This window comes from Nematolebias whitei, chromosome 1 (genome assembly GCF_014905685.2).
Source record: "Nematolebias whitei isolate Nwh7 chromosome 1, NemWhi1, whole genome shotgun sequence".
Taxonomy (NCBI): Eukaryota; Metazoa; Chordata; class Actinopteri; order Cyprinodontiformes; family Rivulidae; genus Nematolebias; species Nematolebias whitei.
This window is the reverse complement of record NC_056498.1, coordinates 13,992,448-14,012,966: the sequence shown is the minus strand read 5'-3', so window position 1 is coordinate 14,012,966 and position 20,519 is coordinate 13,992,448. Positions and strand designations below refer to the sequence as shown.

The 20,519-nt window shown below is 42.0% G+C and overlaps 1 protein-coding gene across 1 annotated transcript in view; it reads right to left on the bottom strand.

The window, feature by feature from the left end:
• tbc1d14 (TBC1 domain family, member 14) overlaps nt 1–20,519 on the bottom strand; it is an 85,305-nt gene that overhangs the window by 4,131 nt on the left and 60,655 nt on the right. Inside the window, exons 7-11 of the mRNA XM_037682480.1 lie at nt 19,295–19,401; nt 16,178–16,258; nt 16,005–16,087; nt 15,753–15,824; nt 495–623 (exon numbers count right to left, since the gene is read on the bottom strand). Of these exons, the coding sequence (XP_037538408.1) occupies nt 495–623; nt 15,753–15,824; nt 16,005–16,087; nt 16,178–16,258; nt 19,295–19,401 (472 nt within the window). The remainder of the gene's footprint in view (nt 1–494; nt 624–15,752; nt 15,825–16,004; nt 16,088–16,177; nt 16,259–19,294; nt 19,402–20,519) is intronic.

The window sequence follows — 20,519 nt, the reverse complement described above, 5'->3', positions numbered from 1 at the left end:
GGGTACATGTTGCGGTTTGGACCGCATTAAAGTTCATAGAAGCGTAAGACCCTTTTCAGGTGGATAATAATAGGTGGCTGCCTTTCTAGGTGGTCCCCAACTTGAATGCAATTTAAGATTTGATGAAATAAAATAAAATGAATTATCAATGAAGGGGAATTTTCTTTTGTATAAATTTTCTAAAAAGTTAAAATGTGTATTTTTTTCCCCCACTTAAAATAAAATAAAAAAAAAGGCAATTTGCATAGAAATGCTCTTCAAAACTTGCTACAGTGACTGATTTACAACTTTATTTGTGTTTGTGCAACATTCAGAACGCTGTATTAATTAGAAGGTAATGAGTGGTTGTATAACCTTTGGCACTAACATGTCAGCAGTTTGTTTTTTTACCCAGTCCCATAGTTTAACACTAAACGTAGTACCAAGTGTTTACAGTCAACGTTGTGTTTAACAGGTCAGACAAAGCGGTGACTGAAGTGTGCGTGTGTACTGACGAGGCTGTGGTCCACTCTGAAGAACGCCATCTGACAGGGCTTGTTGAGCAGGTTGGCAAAAGCTATGAAGGAGTCGGCCGTGTCCAGATTCAGGATGAGCACAGCAGCGATGAACGACATGCCCTGCACCTAAACACAACAGAAAGGGGTTCAACAATAAACAGATCGTGCTGATGTGCTGCAGCTCTGATCAGCAACACGAGCAGTTCAAAGAGAAACCTAGAGGCACTCTCAGGGGCCCGTGCACACACCGTGCATGCAGAGGTGAATGCACACTCATAGGTCGGGGTTAGTAGAGTAAAGGAAGTCAGTCATTTCTCTGTTTAAACGACAGCGTGGGGCTGTGGTGAAGATTTCAGCCAGCACGTCTACAAACAGCTTAAAGGAGTAAACATTGGACTGTCTCTCACTGTTGGAACAGTTTTTCACCACAAACCAGTTCAATGTGTAAAAACAGTTTCTGCTAACATAGAATGTCAGCTTCATAAAAACATCTTATTTAAAAGGCTCCTTAATGTTTTACTCCTCTTGGTTCAGGTAAACACAGTTCAAGGGGAAATAACTGATGTGAACGCTCAGGATTGTGATCCATTTTTCTTCTGTAAGTTTTTCGGCGCATTTATCATCCCGCAGTTCTATTTCATATAGGCTTCGCCCTTTAAGGCTGTCGCTGATGGGTTTATCCTGTTATGCAGAGCATAAGCACTGAAAAAATTTAGTCCACGCCCACCTGCTGTGTGGGCCCCACCCGGTCCGTATAAATTACGTTAAGAGCGGGAAATCGGCTCCCATTTTTTCTTCAGCGAGCTAATATAGCACTGTCAGAAGAACAAAGAAGATAAATTGTGTAAATGACCAACCTTGTGAAGGATGCTTGGCCCGGCAGTTGACCTCCGGTCGTCCGGTGAGTTCTCCTCCCCGAGGAGAAGATGACAGCAGTCTTATTCCAAGGTAAGCGTCGAGGAACATTTCCCAGTGACAGGTCACTACACGCTGGACAACGCCATCTTGTGTTTTTTCCCTTATCGCCGACCCTCGGGGCGAACCGGATGGTTCCTCCGGGGCAAGGCGTGCTCAGCTGCAGCCCCCGCTGCTCATTCCCTCCTGGGGAGCGTAGTGTAGGTGGAGGGGGGCTGAGTGAATGCTCACCCCATCCCACCTCGTTTCGCATCGGCGATCACACCGCTCCCGGCCGACAGCGCCCTCAGGGGTTGCCCGGCGGAACCCGGGAGGAGGCTGACATGAAGGGACCCCTTTTTTTCTACGTCCCTCGCCTTTTCCCGCCAGTTCGGATGATCGGCGGAAAGGTTATTTTTCACTGGGCTCCACTGTGGCTCACCGTCTTGATCCATACGGCCTCGCGCTCCAACAGGACGTTCCACGGGCGAGGCCGCAGACGGTTCTTTCCTGGTAGATTAGAGGAGTCGGTCCCCAGTCCGCTCCCATCACCAGAGTCGAGGGATTCACCGAGCGGGGCTATTCCTCGGTAACCCCCCCTGGAGCCAAGCCTCGCGGAAGCTTCCGGAGCGAAGCTGCCCAGGTCGGAGCAGCGTCCCGTCCCTCCGGAGGAACACGAACCAGACGGCGAACACGCTCTCAAATCGAGCCCACCAATGTGTTTTCAGGCAGCCGCAGTTAGCAACAACGTGCGCTGCTAGCATATAGCATGTCCAAGGGATTGAAGGCCGCAGACCTGCCTTGGAGACAAAGAACTCCCTCTGTAAGGCAGCTGACGCCAGCTCAACATGTGTGCCTCTCCCACGGTTTGCCTGTCGAGGACTGCAGCGCGGAGGACGATGATCCAACGACCCACCTGGCTTCGTTACTCCCCTCGCTGCCGGAGAATCTGCACAAGACCTGATGAAGCCCATCGCGGACGCGCTGTTCAGAGCAGCTTCAAACCATGCTGGCGAAGTGAAAGTCGGAGGAGGTGCCAGAAGCTGTGCGCCACCTCATCAAGCCGCGCGGCCCACCCCGTCCCGCTGGAGGGACCGTCGCGAGCAAGCTTAGACTTTTCCACGGCCGCGGCTCTCGCTGAGTTCCACCACCAGCCCCGCCCGTCAGAATCCAGCCCTCTTCACTCCGGCAGCCTGCAGCTCAGCGTTTCCCCAGAGTTCGCCTGCAAGACAGCGCTCTGGGCAAACAATCGCAGAGCTCATGAGAGAGAAAGCTCTCAAAATGACGGTCTCCGGAGGGTGTGTGTAAAAGTGACACGAAAGTTGAAATAAATCATCATTAATGATCAAAGTGTCTGTTTTTTAGCCAGTCTGTAAGCCCGGATGAGCTCACAGCGGCCGCACACATAAGAGCCGGTGTCCTTTATAAGGCTTTTTAAACTCACCGCCGCTCCAAGACATTACTAGTCGCTTACAGGGCACGATGGTAAGTGAAAATAACTCGTTATAATCCCGGGCTGCACGTTTTTCACCCAAGCGATGTCAACTCGCACTCGTGGGATGGAACAGCCCCACACACGAGCCGGTGTCCTTAAATAAAGGTTTTTAAACTCACCGTCGCTCTAAGACATGACGAGTCGATCACAGAACAGCCTCCACACATGAGCCGGTGTCCTTAATTAAAGGTTTTTAAACTCACCGTCGCTCTAGACATGACGAGTCGATCACGGCACAACGGTAAGCGAAAATAACTCATTACCAACTAGAACTGCACGATCCTCACTCAAGCGGTGTCAACTCGCACTCGTGGGATGGAACAGCCTCCACATGAGCCGGTGTCCTTAAACAGGATTTTAACTCACCGCCGCTCTTGACATGACGAGTCGATCACTAAGATGAACAGCCTCCATCCAACGGCGCTGCGTTGATGCTGGCGCACACACACAGCTGCCGGCGCTAACCAGCTCACATCGGTATAAATGTGGTCCGCAGGCTGGTTCGGGTGGGGGCCCTTCTCTCTCACAAGAAACGACACCCGTCTCGACGAATCAACGCGGGCAGCCGTCACCACCGCGTCTCAGCTTTCGGCAGCTCACCGCAGCTAAACGTGAAGCAGCTGAAGAACCCGGTAATGAGTCCCGCCTCCCTCCAGCGCGCGCCCCTCCAGCGAGAGTGGCGCGCGTCCCTCCAGAGAACAACAGGTGCTCCCGCGGGGCTAGCAGCCTTCACTCCAACAGCACGGCGTAAACGAAGTCACGCCCTCCGCCTTTTCAACGTTCGCACAGCGACGTCAAACGCGCAGCCCCACCGCGTCATCAGCTGTCACACGCTTCGCCTCAGCACAAGTCTCGCCCGGGATCACACAGAAAACATTCCCGCGACGCATGACGGCGGTTGAGGGGCGGACGGCTGACAGCCGTACAAAACATGACACATCACTTAACGCACGTTCACCATACGAACGTTACGTAGAGTGGCTAAAACATGCTCGCCGTTTTTCAGATGGATGGACAAGGTTTTATGCAAATGGTACAAGTTACAGTTTGCAACCCGAACCCCTCCATTCAGAGGAGTTATAAAAAACGGCCCCGTCATCATCAGACTAAATCTCATCCCTAAATGCAGAAATCCAAGTGTTTTCTGATAAAAGTAATCTACAGAGTTCCCCAAGGGAGAGAAAACACAAGGTTTTTACTCACGGATCGGAGGGGTGAGACCGTTCTTGGATCTGTTGTTTAACATCCAGAGAACGCATACCGATCATCCTAACACAGAGACGAGAGTTTTTGTTTTACCTGGATGATCTGCTGCTCCTGTCAATTCAGACAGGAGGCGCTGATGCAGGATCAGGTGTTGACATCACACCTGTTAAATCTGGGCTTCGCCATAAATTGGAAGGAAGCTCGATTTTTCCGGCCCAGACATTTGTTTCTGGGAGTGGAATTAAATTCAACCACCATGAAAACTCTTTTATCACAAACTAGATTCGACACTTTTTAAAAAGTCAACTCAGCCACGTAAGACCTGGCAAGTTATAACAGCTGTCTCCGTCATGAAGCTGTTGGAAATGATGTCACTCACACAGTGTTTTCCACTGGTTTGTTTCACATGAGACGCCTCCAGAGGTGTTTTGCACGTCTGCATGTGGATCCAGTAAAACAAACGACGAATGATTATTGTCCCTTCCTCTGTGGAAGCAGACCTCCGACTCTGGGGAAACACCTTGTTTTCTGTCAGAGGGAGTCCCCCTCAGCAGACCCACGTCACGGGTCAGTCTTCACGGACACGTTGCTGTCAGGCTGGGGGGGGGGGGGACATGCCTATCTCAAGCAGTAGGGGCGCTGTGGCCCCACTACACATCAGCCCACATCAATGTTTTGGAGTGTCGCACAGCACTGAATGTGATTCAACACTTTGCTCCCGTGCTACAGAATCAACACGTGTTGATTCACACAGACAACATGATGACTGCTGCGTACATAACCATCAAGGGTGTGCGTTCAGCCCAGATGTTACACATTGTGCGAAAGCTACTGTGTTGGGTTAATCAAAACCTGCTCTTTATTAGAGCGGTTTACATATCCGGTGTTCTGAACAGAGGGGCAGATGTGACGTCCAGGGGCGGTCCACGTCACGTGGACCGGACCCTCCATCCAGACCTGATGTTTTTCAGACGCAGCAGAAGTTGGCAAAACAGCTGTGGACCTGTTTGCGACGCGAGAAGAACGCTCAGTGTCAACTATGGTTTTCCCTGAGCCCGCGAGACGACCCATCGCTGGGGGGGGACGCATTTGCTCACAGCCGGTGGCCCAAAACGCTTTTATACGCGTTTCTTTTCCCCCACCTCCTCTTGTTTTTTATGGTTCCTGAACCGAGTTCAGGAGGAGGGATTGACAGCTCTCCTGGTGGCTCCCGGCGTGTGAACGCACCATGGTTCCCAGGCCTGCAACGTCTGTTGTCGGGTCGCCGTGGAACTGTCGTGGAGGGAGGATGCTCTCCTTCAGGCAGGAGGAGCGACCAAGAGTTACCCAGAAATAGGTCAACACCTGTGGGTCTGACCGCTGAGCGGTCCCACTTAGAGGATGGGTCTCCCTCAGGAGATAGTGTGCACAATTCAAGATTCACGTGCTGCATCTACCACAGTTCTGTACACATCAAAGGGGATGGCTTTTCAGCGCTGGTGTACAGAGAAGGTTTAGAGGCCACCTCATGTCTTTTAGGCGGCGTGTTGTTTTTCTACAACAGCTGATGGATAGGGAGTTGGTTTTCAGTACGCTTTAACGTACGTTGCAGTCATCTATTCCTGCCACGAAGGTTTCGGAGACAGAACAGCTTTTAATCACCCGCTGATGAAGCGTTTTTCTAAAAGATGTTCAGAGACACAGGCCTGCTTCACGTCCACTTGCTCCACAGTGGGATTTAACGCTGGTCCTGCGAGCCCTGATCAAAGCTCCAATTGAGCCTCTGGATCAGGTTTCATTTAAATTCTTGTCTCTTTAAACAACCCTGCTGCTGGTTTTAACACCCGCTAAGAGGATAAGTAATTATCTGCCCTCTCTGTTGCTTCGTCATGCCTTAGAATTTAGGCTGACGGGCAGCTCAGCTGATTTAAGACCAACCCAGCTTTTATGCCTAAAACATCACGAGCTCTTTTAAATCAAGAGTGATATCGTTGGAGGGGTCTTTTCCCCCCCACAGATCAGAAGAGGAAGCATCTTTTCATCTTCTCTGCCCGGTGCGGGCGTTGACGTGTTACATAACGCGCACAGCTGCAATGCGTTTCAAACTCAACAATTGTTTGTGCATTATAGAGATGCTTCTGCAGGTCGCCGTTATCCATCCAGCGCTTGTCACACTGGCTGTGTGAGGCCTTTTCTGAAGCCTACAGAGCATCAGATTTAGGGCCTCCTGTCAACCTCTAAGCACAATCCACCAGGGGTATCGCATCTTCGACTGCTCTGCATAATGGTATGTCAATGCAGGACATTTGCACTGCGGCTGCATGGTCAACACCCTGCTCATTTATTCGCTTTTACCTACGTGATGTAACGGCTCGTTCCATGACACATTCTGTCCTTAGTGCTCTAACAGAATGAATATTATTGTTCTCATGGAACTCTGTTTAAGCTCACTTCTGTCTGCATGCATTACAGTGTGAGATGTTGTTATCAGTCACAAGTCGTGTCTGTGATTTTGGTTTTATTGTCACTAATCAGTTCATGACTATTGTTACCAATCAGTTCATTTGATCAATAATCAATTCATGGACATTAATCTGTTTATACTGTTCAGCCATGAACCAGTTGGTTCATGCCCCCCCCCCCCCCTTTTCAACTTCTTCTTCCCGTTGAAAGTTTTCCGGGGCATTCATGCTTGTCAGAACGCATAGTTACTCAACATGCGTCTGTGCATGGCACATAATTACGCGATGCGTAGTTATGCACACGGGGAGCTGAGTGACAAGACGTTTTTTGGGCAAGCTTCCGCTTCTTACTGTGTTCGAATGGACCCAGTGAGGCGAGGACCACATCCGCTTCGCCCTTAACCCATCAGCGACAGCCTTAAAGGGCGAAGCCTATATGAAATAGAACGTTGGTTACGTACTGTAACCCCAGATTCTATGAATACAGGCGTAGCCCTTTAAGCGTCGGGCCTCACTGGCTCCTAAATGGCTGAAGAAAAAAGCTATTTTGGGAGCCGATTTCCCGCTCTTAACGTAATTTATACGGACCGGGTGGGGCCCACACAGCAGGTGGGCGTGGACTAAATTTTTTCAGTGCTTATGCGCTGCATAACGGGATAAACCCATCAGCGACAGCCTTAAAGGGCTACGCCTATATTCATAGAATCTGGGGTTACAGTACGTAACCAACGTTTTCAAGCTATAAATCATAAATCAAAACATTCAGCGCGTTCAGGACAATCCTGTTACGACTTTTGGTATTGGTGCAACTTTAGCTTTTTGAAATATTTAGCCCTTTCTGCCACTTTTTTTTTCATAGAAATTGAGCTCATTTTACATCCTTCAAATGTTTAGATCTGTTTACAACCTTTTACTGCTCCTTTCACATTTTGTTCTGCTTCAGCTACTTTCAGCTGTTTTTTCAGATGTTTTGTACTCCATTCAGATTCTTTCTGATAAATACAACACATTTGTGCTTCTTCTAACTTCTTTCTGCTAATTTCAGTTTGTTATGCTCCTTTCAGCTTATTTCTGCAAGTTTAATATTTTTCTACTATTTCAGCTACTATTTAGCTGTTTTAATGCTATTTAAGCTTTTTCAGCTAATTACACGTTTTGCACTCATTTAAACTCTTTCAGCCCAATTCAGCAAAAATGTGCTCTCCACTTTCTTCTGTTAGGTTCAGCTTCTTTCAGCTTTTTTAGCTACTTCTCAGTTTTTTTTTTCTAATTTCAGTTTTTTTCAGATAATTTCTACCGTCTGTGCTCATTTCTGCTTTTAAGCATAATTGGATAAACATGTTCTTTCTGCTTTCTTATACTACTTTAACTTGTTCTACCTTTTTAGAAACATTTTAGCTAATTTCAGCTGTTTTCAAATAAATTGAAGTTTTTCTTGGTAATTTCTGCTACTTTCACCCTAATCAACTTATTTTTGCTAGTTTCAGCTTATGCTCCTTTCAGCGTTTTTCAGCTAGTTTCAGATTTTTCTGCTATTTCAGTTACTACTTAGCTGTTCTTATGCACATTTTTGCTTTTTCAGCTAATTCCACTTTTTTTTTAAGCTCATTTCAGCTCATTCCACTTCCTTGTCGTAGGTTAAGCGTCTCTCTGCCTTTCTGGTAACTTTTTAGATGTTTTTAGCTAATTGGGGGGTGGTGGTGGTGATGGTGTTAAGCTAATTTCCCAATTTTTGTGCTCATTTCTGCTTATTTAAACCTAATTCAGCAAATATGTTCTTTCTGCTTTCTTTGGCTAATTTAGGCTTGTTCTTGCATTTCAGCTACATTTCAGCAAGTTTGAGCTCATTGTAGCTGTTTTCCAGCAAATTCTTCTGCAATAAGCATTCATACTGCATTTTCGCAGGAAATGCAATTTCTCTAGTTTGAACAGTTCCTCTCATCGTATCAATACAACAACTTTGTTCATTCCAATGAACACAGAAAATATACATTTAGCTTGTTTCAAATAATAAATAAATGCTTGCACCTTTGCAAAACCAAAATAATGAAAATTTCTCTACATGTGACTTTAATCCAGCTACTTTGTTCCTTTAGTACTCAGTCACGACAACAGAGCTAAAAAAACTAAATGTATTTTTACATCTCAAAGATGCGACTCAGAGCAAACCCTCCTCAGTGCTTTATGGTTGTAGCATGAGCTTCAATGCACAAAGCTCACAGTGGACTCAAACCCCTGCCATCTTTTGACTTTGGTTTTTGATTTAAACAGAGCATGATTCAACAGAGTATGTCTACTTTTGCTGTGGTTTGTATATATTTCACAGCCCTGTCTTGTTTTTATACTTAATTTTGTTGAATAGTCGTCTGGTTTGACTGGAGCACTTTGACTTCAGTTCTTTTAAATGTGTTGTATAAATAAAACTGACAGACATTGAAGAAAACATGAAGAAATATAAAGCAAACTGTAACGTGTAATCAAGCGTCTTTCACACGGCTGTGGAAACACGTCGACGTGCCGGCAGATCTTTGTCCTGCTGCAGTGTGCTGGAGCCGATGGTCAATGTATCTTCATTATTTTCTCAGAGAGAAGAATTTTTTTTTTTTTATCAGTTATGGCAAGTGGTCCAGGTCCTGATCCAACAAAGTGCCCCACACCATCACTCTACCTCTACCATGTTTGACTGTGGACTTGATGCTTCCTCTGAAATGCAGTGTTGGTTTTATACCTGATGTACTAGAGTGCACACTTTAAAAAAAACTTCTATTTCTGTCTCAGTCAACAGAATATTTTCCCAAAAGTCTTGAGGATCATCCAGATGGTTTTTGGTAAATGTGAGACAGGCTTTGTGTTCGTTTTGCTCATCAGTGGTTGCTCAGAACTCTTCCACAACATTCAGTTTTGAACTTTGTCTCTTTCTTATTTATTGTTGAATCATGAACTCTGACCTGCTGAGATTTAGATGTTAGTCTGGGTTCTGCTGGGACCTCCTGGATGAGTTTTGATGCCTCTTGAAGTCATTGCTGCTCTTTAGTATGGTTCTACAGTTTCTTCAGTGGCTAGATTTCCATGATTTATTGATGCTGCAAGTCTGGAAGTAACCAGGCCTGGGTGTTGTGAGTCAAACTGAGCTCAGCTTTTCAAAAAATTCACAGCTAATTCATGATTTAACAAGGTGTCAAGTACTTCTATTTTACATAAGACCAGTTTGAATAGCTTTTCTTGCTTAATAAATAAAATAATTTAAAAACTGCTTTGATCTTTGCATGATATAACCATTTATTTGCTGATCTAAAACAATTAAATGTGGCAAAAGCAGAAAATCTGTAAGTGGTTGAATACTTTAACAGCACTGTATGTTTACTTTTCAGAATTAAAAAAAGATGACATCTTCCTGCTAATCACACAGTTACTTTTTACTTGTGCCTTTTGATCATCTTGAACAGTACAGTCATAAAATATCGGCCTTTCAAGAAACAACCCACTCAGCTCCTTTCAACACACAAAACCTCCCACTCAATCAAAACCGTGAGGCCGAGTCTCTCCAACAATCACTAGATTCCACCTAAAAATAGAAGAAGTAGGTGTTGTGTGGGACATCTGAGCTGATACTTTAACCCTCGTATCGTATTTTACGACTATTTGAAGCACTACATTAGTCACTGAATTATTCCTAAAAATTGGTCTTAGAGCTGGATAGTTTACTTTATAGTACAGTCCTGTATTGTGTTAATGTTTGCTCATACAGTGAAGTTTACCATGTGAAAGTACACTGTGTGGATTCAACAATGGGGAGAATCTAAAAAAGTGAAGCAACAAGAGTACCGCATATGGCACATTTTTATGACAGCTTCTTACTTCCATCAACAAACTAATTACAGCTTGACCGATATATATCGGTAGGGCTGATATAGACATTTACGGATCCATCAGTATTGGTGATAATTGTCCCATTATGCGCCGATATAAGCACTTCTGATTTTCACTACTAAATGCTAGAACCAGCCGTGATTATACAATGAATCCAGCAGAGGGCGTATGAACATATTTTATTTGCTGATGATACCACTTTTTTTTGTTTGGGTGAAGACTTGGAACGGATGTTTGTATTGATAAAGATAGAGTTTGAAAAAATACAAATTTGGTTTAAATTAAATAAGTTGTCATTGAATATTGATAAAACCAATTTTATGATATTTAGTAAAAAAAAAAACTTTGGATTTTTCTATTGAAATTGATGGTATAAAGATATGTAGAGTGAATGAGATCAAGTTTCTGGGTGTAATTATCGATGACAAACTGTCATGGAAACAGCATGTAAATTTTGTTAAAATTAAAAATCTAAGTCAATTGCAGTATTGTATCGTGTAAGGGACTTGTTAAATAATAAGGCTTTGTACTTGCTCTATAATACAATTATAGTTCCGCATTTAATTTATTGTGTAAATGTTTGGGGTACAGCATGTAAGACAACAACTAAGCCTATTTTTATTTTGCAAAAAAAAGCTGTAAGAATTATAATGAGGAAAAATTATTGTCATCCTTCTGGTACTCTATTTTGTCAATTGAAATTACTTAAGTTTTATGATTTGGTTGATTATAATATTCTTTTACTTATGTTTAGAGCTCAGAATTATTCACTACCATCAAACATTCAGAACTATTTTGTGAAAAGGACCAGTAGTTATAATTTAAAGGGAATAGAAATGTTTGTTAAACCTAAGTACAGAACAAGTTTAAAGGGTAGAACTACTACAATAAGAGGAATTGATCTTTGGAATGGTTTGGAGGACAATGTAAAAAAAGCAAAGTCGATACTAACATTTAGGAAAATGGTTAAAACTATTTTGTTAAAGAATTATATTTAGTTGTTTCTAATTTAACAAATTATAAAGGTATTTTGATTAGACTATTCTTTTGTATTACAATAAGCAAATTAATGTTTGAATTGATTGTTTGAATTTGATTGTTTAATAGGGAGCAGATATAATAAGAAATGTTTTCTTCTGCTTCCTTTCATTTTATGTTTTTTTGTTTATTTATTTTTTTTCTAAAAATTGTCATTGTTTTTATATGAAATTAATAAATTTACAATAAATAAATAAATAAAGAAAGAATGAAGACTACTTTCAGGTCATGGACTTAAGTTTCACTTTCACATTCAGCACAGACAAAGCAACGAGCCATACTGTGCAGCATGTTTTGCTGAACGTGGTAAGTTTATTTTAACTGATTTGTAAAATAAAAAATAAAAAAAACAATAAATTCTCCTCAATTCTCCAACCAGCTTGTCATTAGCTTTGTGCCTCTCAAGTTAGGAAGCCACCATTGGTGTTCAGTTGCACCACCTTCACGACATTAGCCCTGTTGTCAGTAGTTAAAGCAACAGTCCTGTTGGATTGAGCTTCCAGTCTGTGAATACATTCAGCATTAGTAAAGTTATCTTTGTAGTCCTTGATCAAATGCATCATTTTGTCTGAAGTCTTTCTTCTCTGAAAAGAAAAAAAAAAAACCCTTCTGCAGTCAAAACCAATTAGGCCTTCACCAAATGTGACTGTTTAAACAGTGAACAGGGAAGGGTGTTTCTTTGTTAAATTTATATTTTGGAACACACTTGATACGTTTATGGTGAATATTAGAGGAAGAAAATGTGAACACACGTTAGGAAGACTGTTTTTATGACCAGTGCACCACTTGTAAACCTAGTATGGGTCTAGGTATAGCATGGATCTGATTAGCTTAGCTTCATGGTCGCTAACAGCCATGCTAAATAAACAAGCCCTGCTCCACTCATATGTTCTTAGATTCTTGGGGGTGGACAAAGCTAAAAAAAATTCAGCCATTATTTCAGCTATCGGCATTCACCTTCACCTCTCTATATCGGTATGGGCGATAGCCAAAATTTCCATATCGGTTGGGCTCTAAAACTAATACTGTATACAGCAATACAACAATCTATAGCAATTGTCTGGACAAGCAAAGACCTTGTATAAACTTTGACCTTGATCTTAGGGCAGGTGTGATTAAAAAAAAATAATGCAACATTCTATCTATTGCTTCTTAAGCACCGCACCCTTGATAAACATTATCTAAAAACTTTTCTTACCTTGATAGTTTTGCCTCCGGAGCTTAAATTTGTATTTATTAAGCAAAGACATTTTCCAGTGTGCTTTTCAAGCATTTTTCCAGACCAAATCATATTTTCTGACTCAATTACAAGGAGCTGATTGGACAAAGGTGAATGACACACAGTTTGCACCACGTCTTCATCTCATGACAGTTGGTGGGATTGACGTGAATGTACTGGTTAGGTTAATTCTATTGGATCTAAGGACTTAAATGAGAGCTCATTTGTGCTATTCGGCCAATCAAAATCAGAGTTGTAGCTCTGCGTAAATCTGGTGGACACACAAAGAGGCTTGAGAATTTATGCACACACTAAGTCCATGAGGAAGAGGCAGAGCTGTAGCACAAAGGAAGATTTTTTGGGATAAATGTCAAAAAATCTATTTACAAAACTGAATGCAATGATGTGGAGATGGCAAATGTTAATATTTTATTCGTAATATAACATAGATGGCAGATTAAAATGTTACATTTACTCAGATTAAACTTTTGAAGCAAAAATTTGTTGATTCAAAATTTCACAGTGTCAACAAATCCCCAAAAAGTTGGGACAAGTAGCAATAAGTGGCTGGCAAAAGGAAATTGAGCATATAACGAACAGCTGGAAGACCAATTAACACTAATTAGGTCAATTGACAACATGATTGGGTATAAAAAGAGCTTCTCAGAGTGTCAGTGTCTCTCAGAAGCCAAGATGGTAAGAGGATCACCAATTCCACCATTGTTGCGCAGAAAGATAGTGCAACAATACCAGAATGGTGTTACCCAGCGTAAAATAGCAAAGACTTTTAAGTTATCATCATCAACTGTGCATAACATCATCAAAAGATTCAGAGAATCTGGAACAATCGCTGTGCGTAAGGGTCAAGGCCGTAAAACTCTACTGGACGCTCATGATCAACGGGCCCTTAAACGTCACTGCACCACAAACAGGAATGTCACTGTCAAGGAAATAACAGAATGGGCTCAGGAATACTTCCAGAAAGCATTGTCAGTGAACACAATCCATCGTGCCATCTGCTGTTGCCAGCTGAAACTCTACAGTGCAAAGAGGAAGCCATTTCTAAGCAAGCTCCACAAGCTCAGACGTTTGCACTGGGCCAGGGGTCATTTAAAATGGAGTGTGGCAAAATGGAAGACTGTTCTGTGGTCAGATGAGTCACGATTTGAAGTTCTTTATGGAACACTGGGACGCCATGTCATCTGGACCATAGAGGACAAGGATAGCCCAAGTTGTTATCAACGCTCCGTTCAGAAGACTGCATCACTGATGGTATGGGGATGCATGAGTGCTTGTGGCATGGGCAGCTTGCATGTCTGGAAAGGCACCATTAATGCAGAGAACTATATTCAGGTTCTAGAACAACATATGCTCCCATCTAGACGTCATTTCTTTCAGGAAAGACCCTGCATTTTTCAACACGATAATGCCAGACCACATTCTGCAGCAATCACAACATCATGGCTTCGTAGGAGAAGGATCCGGGTACTGAAATGGCCAGCCTGCAGTCCAGATCTTTCACCTATAGAGAACATTTGGCACATCATAAAGAGGAAGGTGCGACAAAGAATGCCCAAGATGATTGAACAGTTAGAGGCCTGTATAAGACATGAATGGGAGAGCATTCCTATTTCTAAACTTGAGAAACTGGTCTCCTCTGTCCCCAGACGTCTGTTGAGTGTTGTAAGAAGAAGGGGGGATGCCACACAGTGGTAAAAATGGACTTGTCCCAACTTTTTGGGGATTTGTTGACGCCATGAAATTTGGAAACAACAGATTTTTCCCTTAAAAATATACATTCTCTCAGTTTAAACTTTTGATCTGTGATTTGTATTCTATTCTGAATAAAATATTAGATGTTGGCACCTCCACATCATTGCATTCAGTTTTTATTTACAATTTGTTTAGTGTCCCAACATTTTTGGAATCTGGTTTGTATGTTGTGAAGGCTTCTCTAAGCTTTTGTAAAATGGGAATTTGAGCAATTATGCTAATGTGTTGAAGGTTTTCATTGATTTTAGTAAAATGTGTACAGTTGCAATCAAGTCAACATTTCCTATTGTTTTATATGATGGGATAGTAAGTAGGTAATTTAAAAATACAAAAAAAAATTAGGCAACGTAAACCTAAAAAAACCTCTACTTTCATAAATGGTGTTAAAACTTGCCATCCAGTGCCAAATGGAAAAACATCTAAATATTTCTTAATTAAACCCTCTGTAACTTTGCTATAGTTTACTTCAGCAGCATGAATTGTTGCACAGGTAATGTTCACATGTGGATTCATGGTTTCCTCAAAATTTTAAATATTTTTCTTCACATTTTTAAAGGGGTTATAATATACTCTATAATACAAAAGACAAGGAAAGGGGTAAAAAAACAAAAATTTTTTTCTTTGTTCTAACCTCGTTTTCTGTGTAAAATTAGCAGCAGTTGTGCTGCTTACACTTCTGATGAAATCTTCCAAATGTTACCATTATTTTGATACCAAGATTATTCAAAGAGAGTTTGTAATAGCTGAGAAACACTAGATTTTATTTGAGCATATTATTTTCAAACAGGGACTTCAAGGAAACCACTTGGGGTCTAACAAGCTAGTGGTGGTAAAAATAAATACCAAGTTTAATTAAATTAACTTTAACAAATCAGAAGTTATGGGTAGACGACCAAAGACCTTGTTTTCACTTTGACCTTGATTAATGACATTGAACTTGGAGCTGGTGTGATGAAAGGTGGATGTGACACTTCGTCTTGTAATGATACATAGGTGTTTCAGTTTTATTACATTTTCTTGAGCAGATCAGAAGTTATGGGTGGGACATGCACAGAATGTTTTAAACCTTGACTTCTGACCTTTACCTTGGAGCTGGGATGACAAAGTGTATATGATGATGCACATGTGTATTAAGCTTTGTTAAATCATCTTGAGCCAATCAGAAGTTATGGGCGGGACAATCAGTAGTTTACAGATGGACTGACAGAGACTAATGTAAGACGTCCACCTTCGATGGGCATATAAAGTGTATTTGTGCATTAAAAAAATGAAAGATGTTTAATATCTCAGCAGAGTAGAGCTGTGTTTGAGTGACTTACATAACCAACATCTGGCCGATAACACGTGTACGCTCCCAGAATGCTGTGCAGCACATCGTGGTAGGGCCCACCCTGATGATCCACAAACAATAAAGACAATAAAAGAGGGCAAGAATAAACTAACTCCAATATGTCTCAAAGAATGCCAAACTGAGAACAGTTTTCTTGTAAAAAAAGTTACAAACTATGCATTTAGTGCTAATCTGTTTTGTAACTTAAATCTCCTGTGATGAGCAGACGCCTGAATCTGACCTGCTGGAAGATGCACAGTTGGGGAAAGGTCCTGGAGATGTCCAGCTTGATCAGCTCCAGACTCGACTCTCGGTCCGAAGAACCTGAAACATCTGGCAGAATTAAATCATGTTACAATAAAAATGTGAAAAAAAAAAATGAAGTGAAAAATGAAGATCAGAGTCAGTCTTTACCTATAGTTTCAGTGTCTGTGGTGGGAGCTGCTGTGGTATTCCACTTCTCTTTTGCTCGGGCGAGACAGATGTTATACAGCTCTGCAGGGACACAGAACATTCAATATGAGAAGAGAAGTCAGAGGTTAAAGACTCTGATCAGAGGACAAGATTACTAAACAGAAAATGTCTGATGAGAAAAGAACTCAGCAGCAGAAACACTACAGATGAATAAAGAATCCATCTTCCTCTATTTCAGAAGACGTTTCATTGCAGACCCATCTTCTGCTTTGACCTGAGGCTGCTCTCTAGTGATGAGATCGAGGTAGTGGGCTTTCTGAGTTGAGACCTGATGACTCTTTAACACTCGCATAGCGCCGGCAGATTTATAACACGTGCAGAAACAAAGCTATAAAATCACTGTATATTGACATCAAGGTTCATGCTCAATAACCCAGGTAAAATATCCAACAATGTTCAGTTAAGTCATCTGGACATGTTTTAACTTATCTGGTGCTATTGAAACAGTGAATAACCTTGATGGGACTGAACCGTGTGTGTGTTCTGATATCAAGTGCTGTGGTTCCATTTACAAGGAATAGCTGAGCAAAGCAGAGTGAGGACACAGATTGTAGGGACTGCTGATTTCAAGTTGCTGCAGTAAGACAGAAATTAGTTTTCTGTGTGTGTGTGTGTTATATCAGAGTAGCCTCCTGTAATGAAGGAATCACTGTACCGTGACCATTCTCTAATAGAAACAATCTTCTGTCCTCCTCTATCTATTTGACTTATTCAGACAGAAAAGCTGAGACAAACTGTTTCTGTTACTGTAAGAAGAAATGAGTGTGTGTGTGTGTGTGTTTGCTTGTTTGTTAGTTTGTGAGGCCCATTTTTCCCATTTTTACTACATTGTGAGGACCAACTACTCCTTTGGGGCCCAAAGCCCAGGCTCCATAAAAAGAAGTGTCGTTGGTGGGTTAGCGGTTAAGTTTAGGGTCAGGGTTAGGCTATAGAAATTAATGGAAGTCAATGCAAAGTCCCTGTAAAGATAGAAAGACAAACCTGTTTGTGTGTGTGTGTGTGTGTGTGACACCTAGTGTCCAAAATTGATCATACTTTCTTTTTTCTTTCTTAAACAGAACACAGTCAGTGAGGATCCACAACTTCTCCTCCTCCACCATAACCTTCAGCACTGGCTCTCCTCAGGGATGTGTGTTGAGCCCTCTCCTGTTTACTCTGCTCACGTATGATTGTGCAGCTATCCATCCAGGCTGTTACATTGTAAAGTTTGCAGATGATACAGCAGTGGTGGGATGCATCAAAAACAATGATGAGTCCAGCTACAGGCAGGAGGTAGAACACCTGGAGAGCTGGTGCAAAGAGAATAACCTTCACATCAATGTGAAGACAACAAAGGAGATGATTGTGAACTTCAGAAGGAACAAAAACACCTACACCCCCTGAACATAAGAGGATCTGCGGTGGAAGTGGTCTCCAGCTACAAATACTTGGGTGTATACAAGAATGACAACATCAGCTGGAGCAACAACACCACCAGCCAGATCAAGAAAGCTCATCAGAGACTCTACTTCCTCAGACAGCTGAGACGAGCTGGTCTGGGAAGCTCAGTCCTCACCTCCTTCTACAGGTGTGCAGTGGAGAGCATCCTGTGCTCCAGCATCAACGTGTGGCATGGAGGCTGCACAGCTGCAGAAAGAAAAGCTTTGCAGAGAGTGGTGAAGGCTGCACAGAAGACTGTTGGAGTCAGCCTCCCCACCATCACAGACAGCTACACCTCTAGATGCAGGAAGAGGGCCACCTGCATCATGAAGGACCCCACTCACCCAACACGCACACATTTTGTCCCGTTCCCCTCAGGGAGGAGGTTGAGGAGCATTAAGTGTAGAACCACTAGACTGAGGAACAGCTTCTACCCTGAGGCTGTTAGACTCATGAATCTCTAACCAGGAAAATCACTGTGAAAAAGAAAAATCACATGTTGCTGCTGATCTGTTTCATAATGCTGCTGATCTGTTTCATGTTGCTGCTGATCTGTTTCATATTGATGTGTTCATTCGTGCTCATCTGCTCACGCAGACTCATGTTCGTGCTCCTGTTCACCGTAATGTTTTTATGCTATTAGTGCTTAGTGTATTTTTAGTTTGTTTTTCTTAGTTCATATCTTAGATCTTATCATTGTTTTTCTTTTACATTTTATTGTTGGATGTAACTGGGACCCTGTGTACATAATTTCGTTTGCACCACATGTACGACATGTGGTACGAACGACAAACAATCTCTGACTCTGACCAACTTTTTAATGGTTAAAAACTAGTGGTCCTCATTCTGCTGATCTTTTTACTTGGTCCTCACTATGCAGTAAATCCAAGAAGGGGTGTGTGGGGGTGACTCATCCCATGAGGATAGATCTGTATACACACACTGTTGGAACTGAAAAAACACCTGAATAACAAAAAATGATCTGAACAGTTGTAATTTATTAGACTTCAGATCGAAGACATCATTGAAGACGAGTTTCCTAAATAAGAAAAACAACTCTAAAAGTTTGATAAGTAAAAAAACCCCGTCATTTCTAATTTTGAACGTTAAAGACATTAAAGTTCAGTCATGTAAAGTCCAGATTTGTGTGTAAATGTGTTCAAGCATTGAATGTTTTGCAACGTTTGTCAGAGGTTTACTGGTTCATGTAGAGCAGGGCTTCCTCAATAGTTTTGCCAAAAATAATGTTTTGCATATGAAGAAACAAACATCTTTGTTTTCTTGCAACATTTGTTTATGCCATAAATGTCGCATGTGCTTCATAAATCGCATTGCGCTGCATGTTTTAATGTGTTTTTTTAATAGAAGTTTTACATTTTTAACAGAAACGAAAGAACGACCAAATAGTAATGATTGTTTGAGTGTTGTTGTTTTGGTTCCCTTAATCACTATGGTTAGTTGCAGGGTAAAAATTTGATGGTAATTCTTGTTCAGACATGGTTGGTAAGTTTTAAGTGACATTTATATGGAACTGTGATGAAAATCAAGTCCCACACACACAGACCCATTAAATTGATTTCACCTTAGTGACGATTCTTGATTATTTTGAAACTAAACATCAGATGCATTCTCCTGTACCATGTGTGATGTTGAGGTCGTTGCCTACTGCCAGGCTCCACACTCGGCCTCTGACACTCGGGGGTACGCCTTGCCACCAGAGGTCCCTCACCCGTCGAGACGTACACCTGTAGGTTGAAGGCAAGAAGTAAAATCAACACATTGGTTGGTTTATATCTGTAAGGAAAAAAGCATCAGTTATTGGAAATGACCACAAGGTGGCAGTCAATTCCTTCTGCAGCGCTCACCGATTCTACATGGGGAGCAGGAAATGACTAAAACATCTGTTTACTACTTCCTGTTATATTTACACAAGGTTTTACAACAACCTTGTTCTGCATTTGTGTGGTAGTTGTGTACATAGTAACGAACAAACATCAAAGCAAAGAGGTGCAGTTTACAGCACTTCTAGCAATGAGGTTAATTAGATATGGCACAAACCTAGTGATGTTAAATATCGTAAATCATCAGTTACTGATGGTATTAGGTTTGGAAGTAAATGAGTACTACAATAGAAAGTCCACAATAACAACGTGTGTGTGTGTGTGTGTATATATATATATATATATATATATATATATATATATATACATACATAAACATACACACAAAATACAGAAATCACAATGTATATTTTTAAAATTTATTTGTGTGTTACTGCTACAAATAAGTATTTGAACACCTGTGAAAATCAATGTTAATATTTGGTACAGTAGCCTTTGTTTGCAGTTACAGAGATCAAAGGTTTCCTGTAGTTTTTCACCAGGTCTGCACACACTGCAGCAGGACTTGGGACCATTCCTCCACACAGATCTTCTCTAGATCAGCCAGGTTTCTGTTTGAGCTCCCTTCAAAGATTTTCTATAGGGTTTAGGTCTGGAGACTGGCTAGGCCACTCCAGAACCTTGATATGCTTCTTACAGAGCCACTCCTTGGTTCTCCTGGCTGTGTGCTTCAGGTCATAGTCATGTTGGAAGACCCAGCCACGACCCATCTTCAATGCTCTAACTGAGGGAAGGAGGTCGTTCCCCAAAATCTCACAATACATGGCCCCGGTCATCCTCTCCTTAAAACAGTGCAATCATCCTGTCCCATGTGCAGAAAAACACCCCTATAACATGATGCTTCCACCCCCATGCTTCACAGTAGGGTGGTGTTTTTGGGATGGTACTCATCATTCTTCGTCCTCCAAACATGGCGAGTGGAATTAAGACCAAAAAGTTCTATTACGGTCTCATCTGACCAC